This window comes from Psammomys obesus, unplaced genomic scaffold (genome assembly GCF_907164565.1).
Source record: "Psammomys obesus unplaced genomic scaffold, mPsaObe1.curated_primary_1811, whole genome shotgun sequence".
Taxonomy (NCBI): domain Eukaryota; kingdom Metazoa; phylum Chordata; class Mammalia; order Rodentia; family Muridae; genus Psammomys; species Psammomys obesus.
The window spans coordinates 4866904-4893847 of record NW_026588368.1 but is presented as its reverse complement, the minus strand read 5'-3'; the positions used below and the strand labels follow the sequence as shown (position 1 = coordinate 4893847).

Below are 26944 nucleotides of genomic sequence, written 5' to 3'. Positions count from 1 at the left end.
AAAGGCATGACATCAGGAACAGGTGAGAGCTTGCATCTTGATTTGCAAACTGGAGACAGGTGGAGGCACACCAAAAAGCAAGTGAATCTTCAAAGCCTGCTTCCAGTGACATATCCTTCTCAAACAGTTCCACTAACCAGGAACCAAAGTAGCCAATCATTTGCATGTATGGGTCCATCCTCATTTAAACGACTACAAATAATAACAAGGTACATGCTTAAAATAGATGGCAGATAAAAATTGAGATGCTGATCAAGGTTCATTAATGTGACTCAGTCATATAGTCATTCTTGTTGCTCAAAATGCATGACTATCAGAGCAATCTGATTTTTATTTAATTAAACAAACTGGATGTGGTATTGTAAGACTTCAACAATAGCTGTCTTCACGGCAGAGACAGGTGAATCTGCAAGTTCCAGGCCAGCCTGATCAAACAGAGTGAGACTGTGACTTGAAGTTAAAATAAATAAATAAGCAAACAAATAAATAAATGCAGAAAGACAAAAAATATGCCAAAATATTTCTGTTTATCCAAGCTGAATACACAGATCAACATGCTATAAAGGTGTTTCTATTATATGATTTATGAGCCTTAATTTACTTGTGATAGTGATACTAATGATTGCTGGAATTCCTAAGATTGTTTGCAAGAACAAATATATTGAAATCATATAATGGGAAAATGCATTTGAAAAGATTTAAAAATAGATTGATTGTGTATAACATGTAAGTATTTTTGAAGTGTCTTCAATAGATTCTTACTATTTCTTTAAAAATTTTTTAGATTTTTTTTTTTTTGGAGGGGTGTGAGTATTTTGCTTGCAAATGTGTATCTGTACCATGTGCATGTCTTGTGCCTAAGGATGTCAGTAGTAGGCATCTAATTCCCTGAAACTGTAGTTACAGATAGTTATGAACCAACCATATGAGTGATAGAAATCAAAACCAGGTCCTTTGGAAGAGCAGCAAATACTCTTTAACAGTGAAGCCATCTCTCCAGCTGCTCAAGATTAAGAGAATAGTAGCAGCAAACTATATTCTTTGAATACATTTTTTTTGGTACAAAATTTCTCATTCCAAACTGTTACTTCTTCATTCTGAAAGTTTTTCAATAAATTAGTAAACATGATAAACTCTTATATACAGATGTGTGCCTTGCTATATAATCAATAGACTTTCGGTAGTCTTTAAAGGTCACTTGCAATGAATTTTCTTTGCAAGCTTGTTATTCTGATGTTTTCTACTGGTTTTATTAAGTCTTAGAGAATCTTTGAGAATTTGCTATCCTATTGTTTGCTTGGAAATACATTTTTTTTTTTCCTATTTTGTTTTGGGTGTATGCCAGTTTGGTGAGTTTTCACAGATAGAAAACAATTACGTTTTGAAGTGTTTAAATCTATTCCTATTTTGATATATTCAGAAAGGTATGTTCCAATTCCTGCAACTTCAGTGCTGCTGAGTATTTCTGGAGTGCTTGCTTAATGGTCAACAACTTCTTTATCCTTTGTTAAAAAAAAATCTTTTGAGTGTGTGGAGTAGTTTTTATTAACTTGACACAAATCTAGACATATCTGAGAAGAAGGAATCTCTGTTAAGAGTTTGCCTCCATCAAACTGACCTATAGACAAGTCTTTTGAAGCACCTACTTGATAAATGATTGATTTGGGAGGGCCAGCACACTGTGGCTGGTACCATCCCAGGCATGTGGTCCTGGTGGTATAAGAAAGCATGATGAGCAAGTCATCCAAGCAAGCCAGTAAATGGCATTCCTCCATGGTCTCTGCTTTAATTCCTGCCTCCAGCTTCCTACTTTAAGATCCTGCTCTGACTTTGCGTGATGGGTTGTGATGTGGAAGTATAAGCCAAATAAGCCCTTTCCTTAAGTTGCTTTTGGTCAGAATGTTTATCGTAGCAGTAGAGAGGAAACTGACACTATGCCTGTGTTGGTGTGGGTACACATGTACAAAGGGTACATGGGTACACATGTACAAAGGCATATATGTGGAGGTCAGAGGACAACTCTGGAATGTGGTTTTTTTCCTTTTACCACTGATTCCAGGGCCAAAACTCATTGAGGTTTTTAAATGATACCATTTTTATTTTGTGTATATATGTCTTGTGTGTATTTATGTGTGCTGTATACATACATATAGTTGTCTTGCATGACCAGAAAAAGGTGTCAGATCTCCTGAAGCTGGAGTTAGTTGTGAGCTGATAAGGGTGCTGAGAACTGAACCCAAATCTAGAAGAGCATCTCTCCAGCCTTAACAAACATTGTTCGGTTTTTGTGTTTGTTTTGTTGTTTTTTGAGACAATTTCTTTCTGAATTTACCAGTTTGGCTATACTAACTGGCCAGTAAACCCTACAAATGTACCTGTCTCTGCTCTGTCCCTATCCCCCCCACACTCAACACACACCAGGCACAGCTATTTAGATGCATGCTGGGACTCCAAATTCAGTTTTTATGCTTACAAAGCATTTACCAACTGAACCAACCATCTCTCTAGTCCTTTCCTCCAGTTTTAAAAGGTAACTTTGGTGGATGCAGTATGGTTTCTGGTGAGTAGTCTGCTCTGTTCTAACAGGTTTGCCTTTCTGAATAACCTTGAAGCTTTCAAATACCCTTTGTTCTAAACTTGTTTAACAGTGTTTAAAAATTAATTATGTGTATGGGTGCTTTGCCTGCATATAACATATACATATATATGTATCTGTGTACCACATGTGTACAGGTCCTTGAGAGTGTTAAATCTCTTGGGAGTGGAGTTAGAGACAATTTTGAGCTACTATGTGGGTAATTGACCCTGGAACTTCTGGAAGAACAAAAGAACAGCCAGTGCTCTTAACTGCTGAGTCATCTCTTCAGCACCTCTTTTAAGCTCTTACCAGTTTAACTATAACATAATACGGAAAGGTTGTTTTCTGGTACTGTCTGTATGAGATTCTGCTTGGGTGTCCATCCTCCTCCTCACACAGATTTAGGAGAGGAGCAATTTTATTGAATAGGTTTACTTTGGTGGTTGAAATGACAATGGTCCCCACTTGGTGGAGCTGTTTGGTAGGATTAGGAGGTGTTGAAGGAGGTGTGTCATTTGGGGCACACTTGAGGTTTAAAAAAACTGAGCTATTCCTACAGTGATTTTTGCTTCCTTTTGACCCGGATGTGAGCTCTCAGCTTCTGTCCCATGTGGGCCTGCTACCATGCTTCCACTGTAATAGTGATAAACTATTATTTCTCTGGGGACTGTATATACATTCCAAATATTCTGTAACTTACCTTGGTCATGGTTTTATTATAGCAATAGAAAAGTAATTTAGGCATTTACTGTGACTTTAATCTATATCTTCCTTCATAAGTTTATCACAATTTGTAAATTGGTCTCTTAATTTTATTCCAGACATCTTGAATCTTGTGGTCATAGTTTTTTCTTTTTGCTGTCTGAATCTAATAATTCTTTAATCTTGCCTTCAAACACTAATGATCTTTCTTCTATCTAGTTTATTCTTTTGATAGTATTTTATTGAGTTATTTTTGTTTAGTTTTACGTTTTTTATGGTACATATGTTTGTGCTTAAGTGTATTCACACAGATGTGTTTCACAGGTCAGCAGACAGCTTATGCAAGTTGGCTTTCTCTTATTGTATTGGTCCCAGATATTTAAACTCATGTTCTCAGGCTTATCTGCAGGCACCTTACATCCACTGAGCCATCTTGCTGTCCTCTCCATTGACTTTTTTTTTAAACTGGATTTTTTGAGCTGTTCATTTTCAAAACATCTTTTTTCCCCACAGTCCTTTTGCTTAGTTTACTGTCCAAGTTGCTGAATTTTTTTTCAAGTCAAATTAATATACTTATTTTTTATTTATGTCATCTTTGAGGTCTTTTTCAAATCAAAACTCAACTCTGGAATATTTATCTAGAATTTCAAACATTTCACTTTAAGAGGAATCACATTGCTTTGCTCTTTCATATTTTATTTCAATATGATATTTTGCATTTATTAGCATGGTTATCTCATTTTGTTTTATATAAAGAACTTATTTGTCAACAACCTTTTCCTAAAAGGCTTATTCACAATAACTTACTTTCAGAAAACAGAAATAAAACTACCATAATTGGCCGGGCATGGTGGTACATGCCTGTAATCCCAGCACACGGGGAGGTAGAGGCAGGTGGATTTCTGTGAGTTCGAGGCTAGCCTGGTTTACAAAGTGAGTCTGAGACAGCCAAGGCTACACAGAAAAAACCTGTCTTGGAAAGAAGAGACAAGACGACAACCATAACTGGAGCTGAAGAAATGAGCTATTAGGTAAAGTTAAAAGAAAACAAAGAAACAAAAAACTCAAAAATCCCTGCTGTGTACCACCAATGATCAGAAAAGAAAATGATGAAAAAAAGAAAAATGATGAAAAATGAAATTTAAAATAAAAGTAAAATTAATAAAAGAGAGAATAGAGAAATGATGTGAGAAAAGAGCAAGGGATAAAAATAATTCAAGTATAAGATAAGGAAAATTTGCTTAGAAGATAATAGGAATTTAAAAATAAAACCAAGGGGCTGCTGAGATGGCTTAATGGGCAAGAACATTCTCTCTGCAATTTTAAAGATCTGATTTTGCATCTTCAATGCCCCCTTAGAAAGCTAATCATGGCTGTGCATGCCTGTTCCCCATGTCATCCAGTCAGAGCAAGATTCACATTCGGTAAGGGACCTATCTCAGTGTAATAAGGTGGAAGGTGATGAAGACTCCCAGTGTTGTTCTGGCCTCCACATGTACGTGTGTGGACATGCACACCTGCATACTTAAAGGATGTGTCACATACACCACCTATACATCCAAACCAAAAGTTAAAAAATTATACAGTATAAAGAAAAAAATATTAAAGGTTTTTCTTTACATTTTCTAGTATTGAAATCAGCCAGATAGGAGGTAGTGTATTGTAGCTGGCGATTACATGAGAACTTACTATGTAATGAAGGATAACCGTTAGATTTTGGTCTTCCTACCTCTACCTCCTGGGTGTGATAGAATTATGTAGAATAATGCTCAGTTTATGTAGTGCTGAGGATTGAGTGTAAAGCTTCATGTCCACTAAGCAAGCAAACTGTCACCTGGGCTGCGTTCCTAGTTCCTCAGTTACTTCACAGTTTTTTTTTATGCTTTTAAGTGCTTTGAGCACCTGTGCCAAAACAGTTGACCATATACACATGAAAATTTGTCAAAACCCAACTCTTATTTTATTGATCTTTATTGTTACATGTATGAATTAAATAATTTATTACATAATGCATCACACTTTGACAAATGTGTGCAAGTTAGCTGGTTTTGTTTGTTTGTTTGTTTGTTTTGTGTGAGATAGGGTTTTTCTCTGTGTAGCCCTGCCTGTCCTGGAACTCACAAGTAGGTCAGAATGGCCTCAAACTTACAGATATCCACCTGCCTCTGCCCTCCAAGCACTGGGATTAAAGGCGTGCACTACCACGACCCTACTTAGTTGGCTGGTTTTAAAATCTACTTTTCAGGGAAGGATAGGAGGGAAACCTTATCCCAATGACAGTTATCTCTGTAAGAATAAAAGAGATGAATATACTTGGGAGTATCTGATATTTTGTGTGATGACAGAGAAAGAGATTGCTGTGTATACTGTGGCTGCAAACCAAGGAATGCCAAAGCCAAGTCATTATAAACTAGGAGGATAAAGGGGATTTCCCCTTGTATTTTTAGAAGGTGTTTGGTCATGCTGAAACTGTAGGTTAGAACTGCTGCCTCTAGAACCTTGAGAAAATAAAGGTCTTACTTAACTTTTGGTACTTTGCTGTGGCAGCCCTTCGAAACTAAGCAATTATATTAACACTTAGTAAGACAATTTTAAATTTCAAGGGCATATAATTTGTTTTGTCCCAAATAAACTTCTCTTAACTAACTCTGCTGAACTTAACCTCTGTAATAATCCTATTTCAAAATAAGATCATTGTATCAGTTACTTGTTTTGTTGCTATGATAAAAGTACCCAACAAAAGCAACTTAAGGAAGTAAAGGTTTATTCTGGCTCACAGCTGAAGAGTATAGCCCATCATGACAGGGTTTTTGAAGTGGTTGGTCACATTACATCCACAGTCAAGAAGCAGAGTTAGATGAATGCTGCTGCTAAACTAGCTTCCATCCTTATGTGCAGTCTAGTGTCACATTCCAGGAAGTAGAATCACCCATATTTAGAGTAGGCCTTCCCAGTTCAGTTGACTTCGTCAGTATAATCCCTCACATATATTCCCAGAGGAATATAATGCCTTTGCATGTGCTACACTGAATTGCTAAAGAGCAGGGAAGGCATTTCTTGCCTTCTGCAGGCAGAGGCATTCCTCCCAGGAAAGTAAATAAATTTCTTTAAGAAGAGAGTTAATGTAGCAGGATAGTGTAGGAAAATCTATTATATACTAGCTACACTATCACAAATCCTCTCCTTGTTCCCACATGTTCATGGTCTTACTGTAATGCAAAATACATTCAGTCCATCTTCAAAAGCTCCTTTAATAGTTACAACACTGTTTATAAGTTCAACTATTCGCCAGGCAATGGTGTACACATCTTGAATCTCAGCCCTAGGCAAGTGGATCTCTGTGAGTTCCAGGACAGCCAGGGTACAAAGGGTCCACACCCTATGTAGGGCTGGAGGTGTGGTAGTTCAACTTTTAATGAGACTCAGGCTCCTATACTATTAAAAATGAAGAGCTGGGATATGCATGGCTTAGTAGATAAAGTGCCAACAAGCCTGAGATAATGAGTTCAGTACTCTAAGACCCATTTGGTGGAAAGAGAACCAGATCTGGCAAGTTGGCCTCTGACCTCTGTGTGCATTTTATGGCACTTGTACACACACACACACACACACCTCAAAGTAAAACAAACCCAGCAGAGTAAGCACCAAATCCTTCTGCACTGTGTCTTGAATTATCAGCTTCTGATGTAATATCTGGGCTGCAGTAGGGCTTAGGTAGCCCCATATGTTCATGCAAATCCTCCTCAGTGGCGCTTTGAGTTAATTTTTTTTCTTCTCAAGTGAATTTGCATTTTTACAAGCCTGGGAGTCTTGTATTGGGCGACCTTTGTATTGCCCGATGCAAATTCCAGGTTTCACTTTAATGCTACTAATTTCTTTAACAATTATACGTACTTGGTTATTCTTTATTCTTCTTTTCAAACCCTAAAACTTGTTCATATTACTTTTTCTTCTTGCCAAACTTTACATTTTCTCCCTTATCTTTATGCTCCTTCTTTTCTTTTTCTTTTTTCTTTTTTAATTAAATTGTAGAAATGGATAAGACCATTGAGCAGTAACCATGACACAGCATGAATGTTGTTCTGCTTGAAATTTTTTTCTACCAGACATGTTAGTCCCTTTTTTATATTGGTTACTTGTTTTGTTACTCAGACAAAGCAACTTAAGGAAGGAAGGAAGGATTTATTTTGGCTCACAGTTTGAGGACTTTTTATCCTGGCAAGGACATTATGGCTGCAGGAGCTTGAACATTCACATCAGATGAATGCTAGGACCCAGCTAGCTTTCTTCTTTTTATGCATCCCAGGATCCCAGCCTAGGGAAATAGTACCACTCCTATTTAAGTCTTTTTCTCACTTAATGTAATATTTAAGGTTGGCTTTCCTCCTCCGTTAAACTAATCAATATAATTCTTTATATACATCCTTAGATATTTGTCTCCAAGGTATTTCTAGGTCCTGTCAAGCTGACAGTTGGTATAAACTTACCACAGTAACATTATACAGTCTGGAGATTAGAACCATAACAAACCTTTTTAGTTTTTGTTGCTGATTCATCACATTTATTTGTTTGTTTGTTTGTTTGTTTGTTTATATTGTGTGTGTGTATGCCCCAGGGATAGAACTTGGAATCATCAGGTTTGGCCACAAGCTGAACTATCTCATCTGCCAACAAATATTTGAGCCCCTTGTGTATTCCAGATTTTTTCCAAATTCATGAATGTTATTAAGTGTAGTCCTTGTTTCAAAAAGTTTATTGGAGGAAGGGCAATGACAAAGAAGGTAGGTGGTAGGTACCATAAACTATAAAACACCAATTTAGCGTGGGTTTTGGTTGTTTGTTTGTTTGTTTGTTTGGTTGGTTGGTTGGTTGGTTGGTTGGTTGGTTGGTTGGTTGTGTATGTATCTGGCCAGGTTGGCCTTGAACTTATAGAGATCCTGCTGCCTCTGCCTTCTCACCCACAGCTATTCTAGTTAAATACTTAACTACAGCACAAAGGAGCCATTAGTTCCTCATTGAGTTGAATAGATTAGGAAAGTGATCATCAACGATCCTAGATGGCCCTAAATCTTTCCTGTAAGAGAGCTACAGTTGTGCATGTCTATTGAGTTTGCAGATAGGAAAAGTAAGAGGTGTGGAGTAAAGAATTAAATAGTGAAAGAAAACTTTTGACTCCCTTCTACAGTTATTGGCAGAATTGTTGTAGCATCTATCAAACGGCAGATTTGAAGAGCTAAAAACAAAGTAGAAAAAGCAGAATAGGGAACTAAAACCAAACCAAATCAAATCAATCAAACAAACAAACGGTTGAAAGGTTGGCTATTGAAATTCTGATATAGTGGTATACACCAGCACTAGAATGCTGGAGCAAGAAGATTATGAGAAGCGGCCTAACTTATGTAGGAAGAAGGGGGAAATGATCATTACGGTAATCAACTAATGGGGGGGGAATGACTGAAAGGGTGGAAGTATGGAGTCATAGGAAAAAGCTGCATTAGATGGATTCAAGAGGATTTTGCTTTTGTTTTGTCTTACTAAACTTAAAATTAAGTTCTTTTATACCTAATAGTTAAGAAAATAAATGACCATTTTAGAGAAACACGCTTTTACAATGGCTATTGGTAATTGCTGAGGTTGCTAATTGGTCAAAGAGACAAGAACAAGGGAATATTGAATGCTCATGCATAATTGGGACAACTTTAGCACTTATCACACAAAAAGAATGGAAATAATTTAAGATCAGGGAAGTAGTTGAGGTTGGTGGAACAGAGTCGTTGGAGCATGTTGCTATCTTTGCATTAGCGTTATTGATTGCACTGTAGTTATGTTTACCAACATTCTGTTCCTCCCTGATTGCTACCATTATCTGTCCATAAGTTGTCAGGGAGGAGTTTAGGAGACCCCACCTTTCCTGAGCATCGTATCTCTAGGCTGTTAATAGTCACTAGGGAAGATAGAAACATTTTCTTCAGCAGTATAACCAATATTAGGGTGCTTATGTTTTTGTAAACAGTCCTACACCCAGGAACTTGTTAAGAAACCCTAATAAAACAGAAGAGGCCATATACACAAAAATGACATATGCACAAAATAAATAAGAGAGAAAATGGGGCCCTGGAGAATTAGATAGATAGATGGGTCAGCAGTTAAGAATACTGGCTGTTCTTCCATTGTATTAGAAATAAGTTTAGGGTTGCAAAGAAAAAGGCCACAACTCCAATTGAAGTGTCTAGATAGAGCACGCTTTGCTCTCAATCAAGAGAAGGTCTAACACAGAGAGACATTAAGGGCACAGAATTGGCATACAGGAAATAAAGGAAGGAAAGAGAGTCATTGCTCTAGGCCATCAGATTCCTGGAATGTAGCCAGGAGTGGGCCTTTGTGTACACAAGTTTTTAGGGAGTGGTATTAAAACATTTGCATAAAAGTATTTCTAGCATGGGAAGATAAAAAGATTTGAACTTTTTGTTCTAAACACAAGTTGTATACCATTTGATAGGAAAGACACACAACTAATATTTTTTACAAAAAGGACCCAGGGCTCAGTATCCAAGTGAGTTCCCTAGTAAGGGAAACAGGGACTGTCTCTGACAGGAACTGATTGGCTTGCTCTTTGATCACCTCCCCCTGATGGGGGTTCAGCCTTACCAGGCAACAAAGGAAGACAATGCAGTCAGTCCTGATGAGACTTGATAGGTTAGGGTCAGATGGGAAGGGAGGAGGACCTCCCCTATCGGTGAACTTGGGGAGGGCCGTGGGAGGAAGGGTGGGATTTGGAGGGAATGAGGAAGGGGGCTGGCTACAGCTGGGATACAAAGTGAATAAACTGTAATTAATATAAAAAAATAAAACTTAAAAAACAAAAAGGACCCAGGGTTGAAATACAGCTGCATTGACTTTTATTCATATTAATTATGATTTTTCTTATTGTAATGGCAGAGATTTTGATTCATCAAACCTTAGTTATCTACTACCATGCTTTTAACAAAAGTTAAAAACTTAGTCTAAACACATCGCTGGAATTAAAAAAAAAAAAAACAACAAACCTCAAACGTTCTGTAAATAATCATAATTTTAAAAAGAGATAGTTGTGGTTTTATTATTAGAATGTGTTTTTAAACGATAATGAACACTTTTGTTTTAGATTTATTTTATGTATGGGAACATTCTATTTGCATGTATACCTGCATGTCAGAAGAGGGCATCAGACCACATAGATTGTTGAGAGCCACCATGTGGTTGCGGGTAATTCAATTCATGAAGTGTGTTCTTAACCTCTGAGCCATCTCTCCAGTCCAGAATTAGAATGTATTGAACTGTATACTTACAGGAGGATGTTTACATTTTTTTTTTTTTAAAGAATTGAACTGCACATCCCAGGCTATCCTTTAATGTTCAGTCCTCCTGCCTCTGTCTGCTGAGTATTGGAATTATAGGTGTGTAAAATAATGTCTGGCTTACATACATGAAATGTGAAAGAAAATTACTATTAAATTATTAATTCTAAAAATTTCCGGTCTTCTTAAGTTGAAACATAGCTTTAATATCTTTGTTTACCAATTGAAACTGCAGCTCAGTTAAGAATAAAATTCTCTCAAATAAAACAAGACTTTTCTATTAATAGTATTCATACTATTATAACTATTTCTTTGTTATTATAGCTCTCAGTGTGTTTTCAGTTTTGAACAGATTTTTTTAAATTGAGCAAATATGAATACATATAGAAGCTAAAATATATATAGTTGGGTGGTTTCTGTTAATTCCTAATGTATCCATCACTATTTCCAGGACTTTTTCACCATTCCCCAAAAGAATCCCATATTCATTATTCCTAATCTCCTTTTTCTCCACCCACAAGTCCAACTTAGAGTTGCCTTTTGGGGTATCTAATATCAGTATTCTAGTTTTACTTACTTAGTATAATGTTTTTAATGTTCATCTGTGCAGTAACATGTATCAGTACTTCCTTACCTTATTGTATAGTACCTTGCGCTATTGTATAATATTCAGCAGCTTTTATTAGTTCTTCTTCTAGTTATTAGTTCTTAGTTAGCTGGTTATTAGTTCTTCTTCTAGTATTGTCAAGCTGCTTGAATTTACAGTTTTCTTCCTGGAGAGGATTCAAGAACAATGTTCTAATCTTTTGAGCAGCTACAATAGAAATATCATAAACTAGTAGGTTTATAAGCAGCAGGGTTATTTATTTTATATATAGTGTATTTTTTTCAATTCTAGAAGCTGGAAAGTTAAAAATAAATGTGCCTTTAGCTTCAGTAACTATGGGAGACCCATTCCTCATGAAGAGTGCCATTTCACATTGTCTTTGCCTGGTGAAAGATTCTTTTTCTTAAGTTACAGTTCATACATCCGTGACCTAACTATGTGTCAAAGGTCATACTTCTAAATACTGTTCTATTGGGTATTGTATTTTAACATCAAATTTTTAGGTGGACATAAACAATCAGATAATAGCTAGTGTGAAGGATAATGCAAGTAGATTTTTAAAAGTCATTGACTTAGAGCTTGAGTTATTAAATATTTGTTAAAAGCATAGCATATGACATGTTACAAGTATTTATCAATCTTAGTAGTTTGTTTGGTTGATTTTCTGTTTTTCAAGACAGGGTTTTTCTGTGTAGCCCTTACTGTCCTGGAGCTTACTCTGTGGACCATGTTCTTTTCAAACTCATAGATCTTCCTGCTTCTGTCTGTCAAGTGCTGGGATTAAAGGTGTGTGCTACCACAGATTCCCCTGCCCCTTTTTGGTCAATATTTTTTTTGGGGGAAAAAAAAAACCTTTCATTAGAGTAATCCTAATTGTAGATAAGAGTTAAACACAATGACAGTTTGTGAGAATTATATTCCAATAGAGAAATGAAAGTTATCCTACTAAAATGAAGGTAAATTACAGTAAATAGAAACTGGCATACAAATAAAAGCAATATATAAATATAGACAAAAGTATAGAATGAAGTGACTTCTGAAACCCTCATCCATTCTCTTGCTATTGTACAGATTCTCATATCTAAAAATTGTAATTTCTGAATTGCTAGTTTAAGTAGCTTTCTGTGTTTTCAGAGTAGGGGTTTGGCCTGGCAGTATTTCCCCATAATTTTTAGCCTATTTTTACTTTGTTTTCTGAGGGCAAAAGCAAATCAAATATTATTTGATAACCTTCAAGTATTTCAGGATGGTTTTTCTAAAATTAATTTCCTAGGAAAGTGAGGCTTATATGCCTTGTTAGAAGAGGGAAATGCTGTGCTAATATGCAGTTGTTGTTTGTCTTTCTGTTTAAGATAGCATCTTGAACCAACAGCCTAGTCTTCTTGGCACTTTTTAAAAATGTTTTGTGTGCATGAGTGTTTTGATTGATATTATGTGCATAACATGTATATCTGGTGCCCAGGGAGGCCGGAAGAAGGCTTCAGATCCCTTGGAAGTGGAGTACAGACTGTTGTGAGCCACCATTTGGGGACTGGGAATCAAACTTGGGGCCTCTGGAAAACCAGCAAGTGTTCTTAACTGCACAGCCATCTCTCCATCTCTCCTGTTGCTGGCATGTTTTACCAGTAGTGAATCCCAAGGGTTCATGGAAAAGAAAGTTACACTCACATTGTTACCTGTTTTGTACTCCGCTTTGATTATAACTATTCCCTCTTACTTACGTTCAATACCTATGCCTCTAGAAGACCAAGTTTTTTTTTTCCTAAGTATGAATGAGTTTCTTCTATTTTCATAGTTACCCAGTTGTTTAACAGCTATAGCACTGAACAAGATAGATGTTTAATAGTCTGTGTATTCTATTAACATTTGGATGAATAGTTAAATTCTTTCATCACCCTTGATTTGGAAGTAAGTACTCTTACTTACCTGTTGTTTATAAGATACTGTGAAATCCTACATGATCATTGGACATCTGGAAAATAACAAGAGTTCTGATTTCAGAGATCCAGCTTAAATCAAAATCAAATGTTATAGTAAATTAATACATACCATAGTGTCAATTATGATATTGAGCACATTTTATAACTTGTGTAAGTGCTGATGTGAAAGTGGTAAATGCAGTCTGTGGCTTAACAGAAATAATACACTGATAATACATTGTGTTTATCATACCTGTAATTCATTCAGATCTCTTTTTTTAATGTGAATATGCCTAGTGAAGCTTTCTATGAGTAATTTAACTTAAAAAAAAGAGTTTTAAAGATATATACATACTTTAAATTCCGTCCTCATTTTATTATTTATTTTTTAAAGATTTATTTATTATTTATATAGCATTCTGCCTACACACCAGATCTCACTATAGATGGTTATGAGCCGCCATGTGGTTTCTGGGAATCGAACTCAGGACCTTTGAAAGAACAGTTAGTGTTCTTCTTAACCTCTGATAATCTCTCCAGCCCCCTTATATTATTTTTAATTTATTTTATCACAGGCTGACATTTTGATTTAATATCCTAATTTGAAGTTATATAGGCTGTATTTCAATGAGGCTTATTTCAGCATTTGTTTCTTATGTAGTTACATGAAATTGTTGTGTTGTATGCATATTTATTGCCTTAAACACAAGCAGTCCTCTAGAAAAGTAACAAAAGACAAAAGCCCATTGTTCTTCATCTTATGATGAAATATGGATATCAGTTAAAAAATAAGACAGTATTTTCAAATAAAGGAATTGACAGTACAGAATTAAAGACTATGGGTAATATATACATTTGCAAACTGTAAGCACTCAGCCAATATTGTGAAATAAATACATGAGTACAGACTATAAGGAGTGAGTAAATCACAGTTTTAAGTTTGTTTCTACTTGAGTTCAGATCCCAGGAATTTTTCCGCTAGCTGCGCCTAGTGTTCTAACCTATTGTTTAACCTAGTGTTTTCAAACATCAGTAAACTTTTTTTTTCTGTTGTCAGTTTGGTATATCTATTTCTACAAGGAAGATTAAACTCATGCTTATTTGCCTTTAAATGTAGTCTTTGCTACCTAGATCTAAAAAATTTACATACCAATCTGTACAGTATTGTTTTCTATTTTTTAAATAAAGTTATGATTAATGTGCATTTGTGTGCTTCTCATTCTCTTCTTCAGTTGGGAGTTTTTTAGAGGGCTAGAAAAAAAGCACATGTTTAAAAGGGGCCACAGATATTAAGATCTGGGGGAGGAGCTGCAAAATTTTCACTTGTACCAATGTATCAGTATAGAAAGCTGTTCTGTTTTCTTCAGTTTTATTTATTACTGTGTTTCTCAGCATAAACATATTCCATTATATCTTTATATTTTTGATCATTCATATCAAAAGTTTTGTTAATTCAAGGTTGATTACTGACTGTCTAGTCCAGTGTGTGCCAATAATGGATTAACTTGGACAGCCAGAATGTTTTAGTAGGTAATGGTCCAACTAATAGAGCAAAAAGTAGGATTCAAATATTCCATTGTCAAGTTACTTCTACATGCTTTTGACTTCACCTCTATCTACCCGTATTTCCCCAGAGTAAGTCAGTTAAACTGATTACTTGTTTAGTGAATGCTTAACTTGTTTCCATTAATAATACTTTTCAGTTGAGTGTGGTAGTGCAAGACTTGAGAGCCCATGTGAGGCAGAGGCAGGCAGATTTCAGTAGGCTAGCCAGTGCTACATAGAGGAACCTGTCTTGAAAAACCAAACTAATAGTAATAATGATGTAATAATACTTTCTCTATGGTTCACCTTCTACTTTGAAAGACACTCTTTTGTCCTCAAAAACATCTTCCCAATGTCTGACTCAATACTAACAATAAATAATGATAACTAAAAATTAATTTTTTACCTGCCCAACCCTGTAAGTTTAATCAAATGTATTACTGTTAATTGTATACTTAATGTATATTTATACTGACAAACATTTCATCCTCTCCTTTTTTGCCATTTACGTCCCATGCTTCTTTAAAGGTATCCTTAAATCATATAAAGTACACTTAGAAAACTCAACAATTATGAAGTATCTCTGTTCTTTTAGCAGTTAGCATGTGTTATTTCCAAAATATCAGAAAATTCAGTATTGCTGAAGTATGCTTAAATAAGAAAACCATCTTTATATACAGTCAGTTTTTATTCTGTCTACTGACTTGGGAATTAAAGATGAATATTCAGGATTCACTGAGGAATTCTGAAGAATTTTACAATTGTTTAACACCCCTCCCCCCTTTAAGAAAAATGAGATCCCAAACTCACTTTTAAATTTAGAGTCACAGGAGCATAACAATGCTCTTGAAAGTTAATATTCTTAACTTATATTAACTTAATATAATATACAACTTGTGATACACAAAATTTTCTTTCACTTACAATCCAGATTTTTAGGAGGACCAAACTTATTAAAGAATCATTTTATCTAATTAAAGATTTTTTTTTCCTAACATAGCACAAAAAAATTACGTTTTCTCAACTTTCAAACGGGATCTAATCAAGAATCAGTGTCACTTGTTTCTGTAGAAAAGAGGGAGCTGTAATCTGTTATATAAAAACTGGAAGGAATTTTACCCTAATGGCTTTAGTTCTGTTTTTCCATACAAGGTGTGCAAGCTTTGCAATCCAAAGGCTAATGGAATCAGTGACAAAGTCAAATTACAAAAACAAAGCAATTAAAAATCCCCATTATTTTTAGCTTGGTTGTTAAAAGGGCTGGATTCAGCCAGATTCTCGTTGATATGAACCATTAGTTTACAGGTATTTGAACATAGCATATGATTCCATTGGAAAACAAGCCTCTTCAAATGCCCTACCAAATTGAGTTGGCTCTATTAAAGGAAATTAGCTTGCCTCATGGTTTCTAAGGCTCATTACTCTGGATACATGAAACAAGGTATTGCTCCAACCTCAGCTGCACTATCTTTCATGTAAACATTGTGCTCTGGTGTACTAAAGTTTTAAATGAAATTCTTTTAATAGCATATAAAACTTGTGTTGCTTTTCCTCCATTCTGAAGACTGAACCTATGGCCAAGTATGTGCTGGACAAATATTCTACTGCTGAGCTATATTTCCATACTCAACCTTTGAAAGTTTTCCTTTGAGAGTCTCACAAAGTTCTGAGTTTGCTCTGTAATTCAAGCAGAGCTTGAACTTTTAATCCTACTACCTTAACCTTCCAAGTAGCTGGATTAATATAATACTCTTACTTGGGTCTTCCCACTACCAATGTTACACATTTAAGATAACTGGGTCAGATAACAAGTATAACATACAACTCTTCAGTTTTTCTGTGCTGAATAAGGATAATAGAGTTTTATGTAAGACTCAAAGTGCAGCTTGGGGATCTTATGTACAAACTTAAGTTATCTGTAGTTTGTAAGTTTTTTGTTTTTTCTTTTTTTAGTCCTGGGATTTTTGTTTTGTTTTGGTAATAAGATATATCGATGTTTTTTCCTCCCATTCCATGTGTGTCTTAAGGTTATTGTTATTTTTATCGTATTGTATTGCTTTTTTTTTTATTTTTATTTTTTGAGACAGGGTTTCTCTGTGTAACCATAGCTATTCTGTAACTTGCTCTGTAGACCAGGCTGGCCTTGAACTCACAGAGATCTGCCTTCCAAGTGCTGCGATTAAAGGCTCCTGCCACCTGGCAATATCCATATCTTAAAGAAGCATGGAAAATGTGTTTTAAAGCTCTTTAAGTTAGCCAAGCATATAGTCTTAAGCAATCTTCCTCATGTTAAAGAACTACTGCATTTCTGCCCAATACTTGACAACTTAGACCACTTGCTTATTAGTGATAAATGATTGAGCCAGAAATTACTGGAAGCTACTTCAAGATAGCATTTTAGAATTAATGAGTGCATTTCTAACTTTTAGAAGTCTTTTTTAAGTTGCATTTCTTTTGTGTGGGGGACTAATGCATCACAGTAGCATGTCTGTGGAGGTCAGGAGACAGCTTTCAGGAGTCTGTTCTCTCTTTTCAATATTTGGGCTTAACAAATCAAACTTAGATCAGGCTCAGGGGCAAGTTCTTTACCCACTGAGTCATCCAGCTGTCCCTAGAGTAGAAGTGTTTCTACTGAATAGCATCCAACCCTTACTTTATACTGTCAGTGATTGAAACCTTGGCATCCACTGTCCTTTTTGGGAATCAGTCTCACAAAGGAAACATGTTTATTCTGATGCCACAGCAGTGCTTTCTCTACTATATTAAAATTATGAAGAAAAATTTAACAATAATTAAATTCAAAGTAGCTTTTATTTGGGTCCATGAGAGTTGTGTCCCCGTCTCCTCTCCCCCCCCCCTCCCCGCTTAGGAAATGTCTATGCATGTTAAGGCTTTTAATCAGAGGGAAAAGAAATTGAAACCTTTACTGCTTTTGTATGCCAAAGTAGACAGTAGTTTTTACTCCCCCTTCCCCCAACACACACATAATGGTAGTTGACTTTTCAGGGCTCCATGCATGCTCAGCAGGCACTCTACCACTGAATTATGCTCCCAGCCCTAATACTACCACCTGTCCAATTGGGTAAACAGAGGAGCTATTTCTGTTTGGTTTGTTTGTTTGTTGTTGCTTCTGTTTGTTTTTAATGTGCATGAGTGTTTTTTCTGCATTTATTTCTCTGTACCACTTGTGCAACTGGTGCCCATAGAGGCCAGAAGAGGACATCAGATTCCCTGGGAACAGGAGTTACAGGTGATTGTGAGCCACTGTGTGGGTGCTGGGAATCAAACCTGGCTCCTCTGGACAAAGAAGCAGTGAAAGTATATTGCACAGACAACTGCAAGGGTATTGCTCCTATTGTTCCTACTTGATGAACCCTCTGAATTTGCTTTGTTGACCGAGCTCAGTCTCTTCTCCCGCTTTTAAATAAAGGTTAGTAGCAACATGATTGGCATGAAGGAAGTGTTTCAGTAGGTAGATATCTAGTGTTACATACAGGAAAGCCTCCAAGGTAGATTTCAAAGTTAAGGAGGCAGAACTTTTGGGTGCAGTAGGTGGAGCTTTGAGCAAATAAAAGGTCTGTGCTTATCCAAGGTTGTATTGCTATTGTAGGAGAAGCAGAAGAAATTACTAGTAAAATTGTTTCTCTGTCTTTCAGAATGTGGTTTATATCCACAGAGCCAATCTGAATAAATAGATTGCTGGCTGAGCAAAGCAAAGTCAGAATTGGGAAGCCTGGCTATTAAACAACTAACTATGTTCCAGTCTGACTTTGGTATTTGTCTTCCTTATGCTAAGTTGTTATGGTAGTTTATATCTCTGTTCACTTTCCCCTTAAATTTTCTCTTAAATAATAAGTCTGTTTTGCCTTTTCTGATGGATTTTATGAAGAAGGATTTTGGCTCAGTATTTGTTATTGTAAATTCTCATTGCTGCTGCTGTTTTCAAAAGGATTGTATAAATGAGGTAAGATTTTTCCAGTCTTTATAAAGGGCATATTGTAGCCTTTCCAATGATGTATATAGAAAGTTTCACTTAAACTACTGAAACTATTATGGCTTATTCTGTGTGAAGAGGTATGCTTATCTCAATTCTGAATGGTTAAGGCAAGTTCTACTTTTACCCTAATATTTGAAACTTAAGCCTTTAGGAAGCAATTGCTGACAATTTTATGAAATCAAAGATTGAACCAAACATTTCTGTGTTTCCAACAGATTAGTTGGCAAACAAAGAATTGAAGAAGTCAGAGTCTATAAATTTTTTTAGTTCAAATAAACAACATTTTAAAAATTACTTTTATTTTATATTCGTTCATGTTTTGCCTGCATGTATGTTTGTGTGAGGGTGTTAGATCCCCTGGAACTGGAATTGCAGAGAGGTGTGCGCTGCCATGTGGGTGCTGGGAAATGAACCTGGATCCTCTGGAAGAGCAGACAGTATTCTTAACCTCGGAGCCACCTCTCCAGCCCCTAAAGCAATGTATTTGAAAAACGTTTATCTTCTACCACCTCTTTTATGTATGCTCCCAGCCCTAATATTACCACTGTTCATTTGGAAAACAGAGGAGCTATTTCTTGTTTTTGTTTGTTTGTTTTGTTGTTGCTGCTGCTGCTGTTTGTTTGTTTTTAATGTGCATGAGTGTTTTTTCTGCATTTATTTCTCTGTACCACTTGTGCAACTGGTGCCCATGGAGGCCAGAAGAGGACATCAGATTCCCTGGGAACAGGAGTTACAGGTGATTGTGAGCCACTTTGTGGGTTCTGGGAATCAAACCTCGCTTCTCTGGAAAAAGAAGCAGTGAAAGTATATTGCACAGATATGTGTGAGGGTGTTAGAGCCCCTCAAACTGTAATTACAGACAGGTGTGAGCTGCTTTGTGGGTGTTGGGAAATGAACCTGGGTCCTGGAAGAGCAGCCAGTATTCCTAACCACTGAGCCATCTCTCCAGCCCCTAAAGCAATGTATTTGATAAATGTTTATCTTCTGTCACCTCTGGATATATATATATATGCGCTCTTTGGAGTAAAAAATTACTAGTTTATGTTACATACACACATACATATGTTTATAGATTTTTACACATTCTTTTTTAAAGCTTTTTGGGTGGGTTTTTTTTTTTTATATATAATCCTGGCAAACTGGTAAGATTTTTATTTATTTTTTTCCAATATCTAAGGGGGTAATAGTCTTAATCTTTTAATACTAACCAATGGACTAATAATAAGATAAACCTCAGATTTATTGGATGCTCTGCCATTTACAGTATATTTTGCAAGGCCACTGTAGCTGCTGGATACGTTTTATTATATTCATATGGAACCATCTGTATCTAACTTGGGGTTATTATAAGATTTAAACAACAGTATAAACTAATGTATTTGAGGTTATACTATACACAATTATTGGTTTTGCTTTTTCTTCTATTTATTTTGTTAGATAGTAGATATAAATTACAATTTGTAAAGACATGAATGTGTGTATGTTTGCATGAGTAGGGATAATAAGGCAACAATTTAGAGTCATCAGGGATGAAAGCAGGCTCAGGAAATTTTTCTATGTCCTTCCTACATTAATACAGAATCCAGTACATATTTGCCATCTTACATTAATAATGTTACGCCAGTAATTTAAAAACATTTCCTGAGATATTGTGTTGTAGAAGAAGTCAGATTTTTTTTTCCCCTTAATAAAATTTCTGTTGTTTTGGTTATTTTTCTGTACCACTTGTACTGTCTTCATGTGTAAAGTCCAACTATGTTCAATCTGTTATCAAAGTATATTTCAGACAATTGCTTGCCAATAGTATTTTAGTTGTTTCTTCAATTACCACTTTACTTACTTTGTGTTATATCCACAACTTGTTTTTGTGCCACAGTACTTGTGGTTTTATTTTATTTTGGTTTTGGAACAAGGCGTAACCTAGGCAGACCTGAACTTGCTTTGTAACCAATAAAGCTTTTGAATTTCTGATCCTCTTGCTTCTACTTTCTGGGTGCCAGGATTAATCTTGCAGCATCAGATTCAGCTTATGTGGTGTTGGAGATCAATGCTAGGGCTTCATACATGTTAGACAAGTACTGTACTAACTGAGATACAACCCCTAGTTTCAATTTCTTTTGGTCTTAAATTTTAAATACCCTTTTGCTCTATCACAGCAGTCTTTGACATCAGCAATATTATTTTTGTTTTTATTAGAGTTACGTGAAGAACATTTCTACTAAGATCAGTAATAAGGCAAGCATATCCACTATCTCCACTCCTATTACTATAGTGTTTACAGTCTCAGCTAGAATAATAAAGTGACTGGTGTTAACAGTGATACATATAGGAAAGGATGAAACCAATCATATCATCTTGTTTGCAGATGATATGATTCTATGCATAAAAGACTAAAACCTCCACCAGGAAACTCTGGCCACTGATAAACACATTCAACAAAGTAGTAGAATACAAACTTAACACACAAAACTCTTATATACCAGCAGCAGAGAAATTAAGAAAGAAATCAGCATAACAGTCCCATTTATAGTAGCCTGAAAATAATAATAATCTTGTAATATAACCAAAGAAGTGAAAACTTGTAAAATGAAAACTTTAAGACACTGAAGAAGACAACTGAAAATGTAAAGATTTCCCATTGCTTAACTAGTATAGTTAATATTGTAAAAAAAAATGGCTGTTCTACCAAAAGCAATCTATAGATTAGGGTGGTTGTCATCCAGATTCCAAGACAAAAGACAGCTGTAGGTATCACTATCCTTGATTTTATGTTATATTTTAGAGCTATAGTAATAAAAACAGCATGATACTAGCATAAAAACAGACCCTATTAAATATTGGAATATTGAAGGCCTGCATATAAGCTTTCCACATTCTCACAACCACGTGATATCTCTTTTAAACAAAGAGCCCAGCATACATGCATAAAAGACTTTTAAACCTCCACCAGAAAACTTTCCACATTAGAGAAAAGAGAGCATTTTCAATAAATGGTCCTAGTCAAGTCAGATGGCTACATTTGATTCTTATCTCTCTACCTATGCAAAATTGAACTCAAATAGATAAGGACCTCAACATAAAACCCAATATCTTTAATCAGTAAGAATAAAGAGTAGCAAATATAATTCAACTTAAAAACACAGGAAATGACTTTGAACAGGACTTAGATAACAGACGTTAAAACTAATAATTTAGAAATTGAACCTCAAAAAAAAAAAAAAAAAAAAAAACCAAACTTCTGTATAGCAAAGGACACAGTCATTCAAATAAAAAGGCAGACTACTGAATAAGGAAAAAAATCTTTACTAGGTATATATCTGGTGCGGGGTTAGTATTTAGAATAAATACTACCAATTTAAAAAAAAATAAAACAACCCTGTTAAAATTGGGTCGTGGAACTAACAGAGTTATCAAAAGAAGAAATGTAAATAGCTGAGATATTTTCAAGTGTTCACCCACCCTAATCATCCAAGTTAAGACTACTTTGTGAGTCTACATTACCCCAGTCAGAATGGCTAAGATTCAAAGAAAGAAAGAAAAAGAACAATGCAGGCATGAGTGTGACAAAATGGGGAACATTTATCCATTGTTAATGGGAGTGCAGACTGGTGCAGCTAGTGATGAAATCAGTATGAAGGTTCTTGAAGTAGCTAGAAATAGATCTACCCTATATATGGTCAGGTATATCACCTTCAGGCTATACCAAAAGACTATATCCTAGAGATACTTATTCATCCTTATTCATTGCTGCTCTAAGTTGACCTTGATTTTTTAACAAGCCTACTTTATTCATGGGTTTTTAATGCTTCTACCTCTCTTCTAATCCCCCAACACCAGGTAGGAGGGAAAGAAGGTTAATGGGGTCAGAGGCCAGAGTTCTCTCTGCTACTTCCTACTGGGTAGAGTTGTAGGATTATTTTGGGGGCAATACCAATGTTAGTCTCCAAAAAATCCAGAAGTCCAGGTAACCAGCAAATCAGCAAACAGCAAATGCAGCAGCAGGAGGAACCAGGAACAAGCAGTCTTTTTCCAAGCAGCTGCGCCTTCTTCCTCTGGGCTGTCATATTTATACCCCTCAAAGTCCTCAGAATTCAACTAATTCCGCCTGGCAAAGACCATGCTCTGCACAAGACACTTAACAGGTGTGGACAAACTAAAATCCCCAACTTGGAATTTTAACAAAAACAGTACCTTCTGAAGTCAGGAAATTAGTTGAGGGGTTATGGTCAGTGTGGCTGAAGGTGAGAGAGAACGCAGGTGATGTGAAAAGGAAATGACATTTTGTTGTTATTGTTTTTGAGACAGGATTTCTTGGCTGGCATGGAACTCTTATCTGTAGACCAGACTGGCATGGAACTCATAGAGATCTGCCTGCCTCTGTCTTCCAGGTACTGGGATTAAAGGTGTGTGCCACCACCACTCAGCGGAAATGACACTTTTAATCCTAGCACTCAACAAGGCTGATCTCAAGAGGAATAGTGAATAATGGAACAAGAATAGTTAAGTGGGATGGGGGATAGGAGGGCAGGGTAGAGGACAGAGTATGGGTAGGAATAACAGACAATAAAGACTTTTGGAAGTGACACATGGAAACCTACTACTATAGAAATATACACATATACACAAAGAGTTTAATTGGAGTTACCCTATAGCTGTGGTGTGGTGTGGTCAGAGAAGAGAACAGTTGTTCTCCTTGACATCATAAGCTATTAAAAAAAAAAAAAAAAAAACCTAGTGGTTGGCATGCATTTCCTCTTTATTGTCACCTGGGTCTTGATGGCAAGACTGTATTTCTGAAGGTAGTATATATTACTACCCAGAACGTGGAGAAAGCAAAGCCTTGTAACAATCTAAAAGTTTCATCCCTGTTTGCTAGTTTTCTTAGTTCTGGAAGGCACTATGCAGCAGAGAAAAGCTATCATCCATTTTACTCAGCTGTGAAGCCAGTGAGCTAAGATAAGGATTGGCCTGGCAAGATATATCCATTGGTGTAGTAGAGGCAGGATATTATGAGGGTAACCAAGTCTCCCTTTTTTGTTTTGGGTTTTGGGTTTTTTTGTGTGTGTGTTTGTTGTTTGTTTGTTTATGTTTTTCTTTTAGGTAGGGTCTTACTATGTAGCAAACTGTCCTGGAACTTACTGTTTATAACAGGTTGGCCTCTAACTCAGAGATCTACCTGCCTCTGCCTTCCAAGTGCTGTAATGAAAAGTGTGTGCCATTAAGCCCGACAACCAAACACTTTTTGAGTAGATTTAAGGCCCGCTTTGTACGATAGAACACATGCCTGTAACTAACGTGGCTAAGAAGGTCATAGGCCCTAGGGGAAAACGGTTATTCTACTAAGTGGGCATCATGTTAAAATGACTCATAATGGCATACCATTATATCCATGAATTAGTACATCTCACAACTCACATCAAAGAAATATTTTGCAGTAGATGGGTAATTAACACAGAAACCCACTGCTGGTCAGTGTGCAGGGAATGCGAAACTTCACAGTGCTCAAACCTAAATAGGATATCACAAATGCCTTCCAAGGCTCAGGAATCATTATGGAAGAGGAGTTGGATAGATTGTAAGAGCTGGAGTTTTCTGGATAAAGCAGGGTAACTGCACGTATGTACTCACAGCAGTTGTGACAGCATGTACAAGATCTTGGTAAAATAAACCAGACAAAAACCTGACATGGATAAGGACAGTACCACCCCAAAGGGATCGGCCCCTAAGAGGTTACTACTACCCAGGATCCAGTTGATGACTCTACACTCAAGTGTGTACTGGCAGCACTAAGTGACTCAAGGGTATGTGTGTGCACATGAATTTGTTGGGGAATGGGAGTACACTTGATTAAGACTTACATGCATGTGTGAAATTCTAAAGCAGAACTGTGAAGATAGATATTGAGGAAACACGTAGCTGAATTTGAAAAAAGAGATGACCAAGGAAAACAAACACACACACACACACACACACACACACACACACACAATGACCCTCGTAGTCATTCTTAGAATTAGTTTTTCAAATAACCTTCCTGTGACTTTAGAATTTTATTGTACTACACAGTTAAGTTAGTTGCTTTGAAAAGTTAGCATTAGGAACACAGTTCTCTACATCAGTGCTTGAAAGAATGCAATGGGTAATTAATGAGAATTAATCTGATTTGTATTTAATGTCCTTGTTTAATGACTTTGACACTGAATCATTCAGTGCATAACTCTAGTAGATGTTTGAAACCATTGATAGTACTGAATCTTACACTACATTTCCCCTCAGACTTAATATACCCATAATAAAGCTTAGTATACAAATTAGGCACAGTAGAAAATTAGCAATAATAACTAATTGAAAATAAAATTATTGCAAAAAGTTAACAAAGTGGTTTCTTGAACAGAATCAAGACAGATACTAATATTTTCAGACTACAGTTGATTGCCAATAACTAAAACAATGAAATGGGGAACCACAGATAAGGAAGTCAGACTACAGTGTTTTATTTAGGCTTGTGAGAGATTGTGTACCTATGTACGATCTAGTTAACACTACTTTTGTTTTGCTTCTGTTACTGAGACTATACAGATGATTAGAATTTATATAACTTATTTTCAGAACAAGCTACTACCCATCTATGTACTTGTAGGTATATATTGCCATTTTACAACATGTTGTTATATCTACCTGGATTCCTTTTGGGGGCTGTTTCTATTTTGTTTGGGGGGGTTGTTTTGAGACAAGGTTGCACTATGTAGCCCTTAGCTGACCTAGAACTCAGTATGTTAATAACACTGTCCTCATACTTACAGGATAATGCCATCATGCTGGTACTGTCCTTGATTTCTTTCCTTCCTTCCTTCCTTCCTTCCTTCCTTCCTTCCTTCCTTCCTTCCTTCCTTCCTTCCTTCCTTCCTTCCTTCCTTCCTTCCTAGTATATCATTACTGAAATGAAATGGCAATAAATACCAAGGTCTTTTTCTTCTAACCTGCCTCACCAATCCTGCTGTTTTAACACACTGCTAAAAGTTTATTCTCAGAGTTTTATTTTGTTTTGTTTTGTTTGAGACAGTCTTTATATAACCCTGGATTCCCTGGAATTCACTATGTAGATCAGGCTGCCTTGAACTTATAGAGATTGACCTACCTCTGCCTCCAGAGTGCTAGAATTAAAGGCTTTTGCCACCGCATCCAGCCAAAGAATTCATATCAAATGAATTTTTTTTTCCTTCTCTCTCTTTCTCTCTCTCTCTCTTTCTATTTCCAAGACAGGGTTTCTCTGTGTAGGCTTGGCTGTTCTGGACTCACTTTGTAGATCAGGCTGGTGTCAAATTTACAGAGATCCACCTGCTTCTGCCTCCCTGAGTACCAAATAAAATGTCTAAGCTATCACTGTGCTGGATAGTTCATGTCAACATGCCTCAATAAGATGGGCCTGTAGGCAAGCCTGGAGGGCTCAGCCCATTGTGATGGTGTCATCCTTGGGCTGGGTTCTATAAAAGCAATCTGAGCAAGCCATAAGGACCAAGCCAGTAAAAAAAAAAAAAAAAAAAAAAAAAAACCCTCCTTGGCCTCTGCATCAGTTCCTGCCTCCAAGTTCCTGCCCTGTTTGAGTTCCTATCCTGACTTCCTTCTCTAACATTGTGGAACACTAAGCCAATTAAGCCCTTTCCTCCTCAAATTGTTTTGGTCATGGTGTTTCATTGCAGCAATAATAACTTAACTGAGACACATTGTGATGTAACTTAGTTTCAGATAGAGTAGTGTTAATGAGTTTTCTTTAAAATTTAATTGCAATACGTGTACTTTATGTGAGTCTGATGTTAATTTATGGTTTGTTTTGTTTTGAGACAGAGTCTCAATAGCCCAAGCTGGCCTTGGAACTCTATGTGGTTTTGGATGGGGCAGGTGGTTCAAGAGGATTCTAACAGATTACTGGGCACTAAGGAGTTTTTTGTCAAGTATGCATTTATTATAATCAGCAGGTGGGATACTTGTAACAGTGCTTTTAAAAAATGTGAAAAGCAGGGACTTTGTGAAGTTGCCTTGCCTGGTAGTTACAGTTGGCTACTCATAGGTTTTCAATAATGGGTTTCTATGACTATTTTTATGGATTTTAGGGAGTGAAACCAGCCAGTTTTGACAAAGTAGCAATTCCTGAAGTGAAGGAAATTATTGAAGGCTGTATTCGACAAAACAAAGATGAAAGGTAAGTTGCTTCTAGAGTTCATTCTCCAGTGCAGCAAATCCAATCCTTGATTCTCCCCC

At 36.3% G+C, this 26944-nt stretch overlaps 1 protein-coding gene across 17 annotated transcripts in view; it reads left to right on the top strand.

The window, feature by feature from the left end:
* Positions 1 to 26944, top strand: part of Wnk1 (WNK lysine deficient protein kinase 1) — a 129664-nt gene that overhangs the window by 49034 nt on the left and 53686 nt on the right. For all 17 annotated transcript variants that reach the window (XM_055604263.1, XM_055604262.1, XM_055604249.1 and 14 more), the window contains exon 5: positions 26797 to 26885. In XM_055604263.1, coding sequence (XP_055460238.1) covers positions 26797 to 26885 — 89 coding nt within the window. The remainder of the gene's footprint in view (positions 1 to 26796; positions 26886 to 26944) is intronic.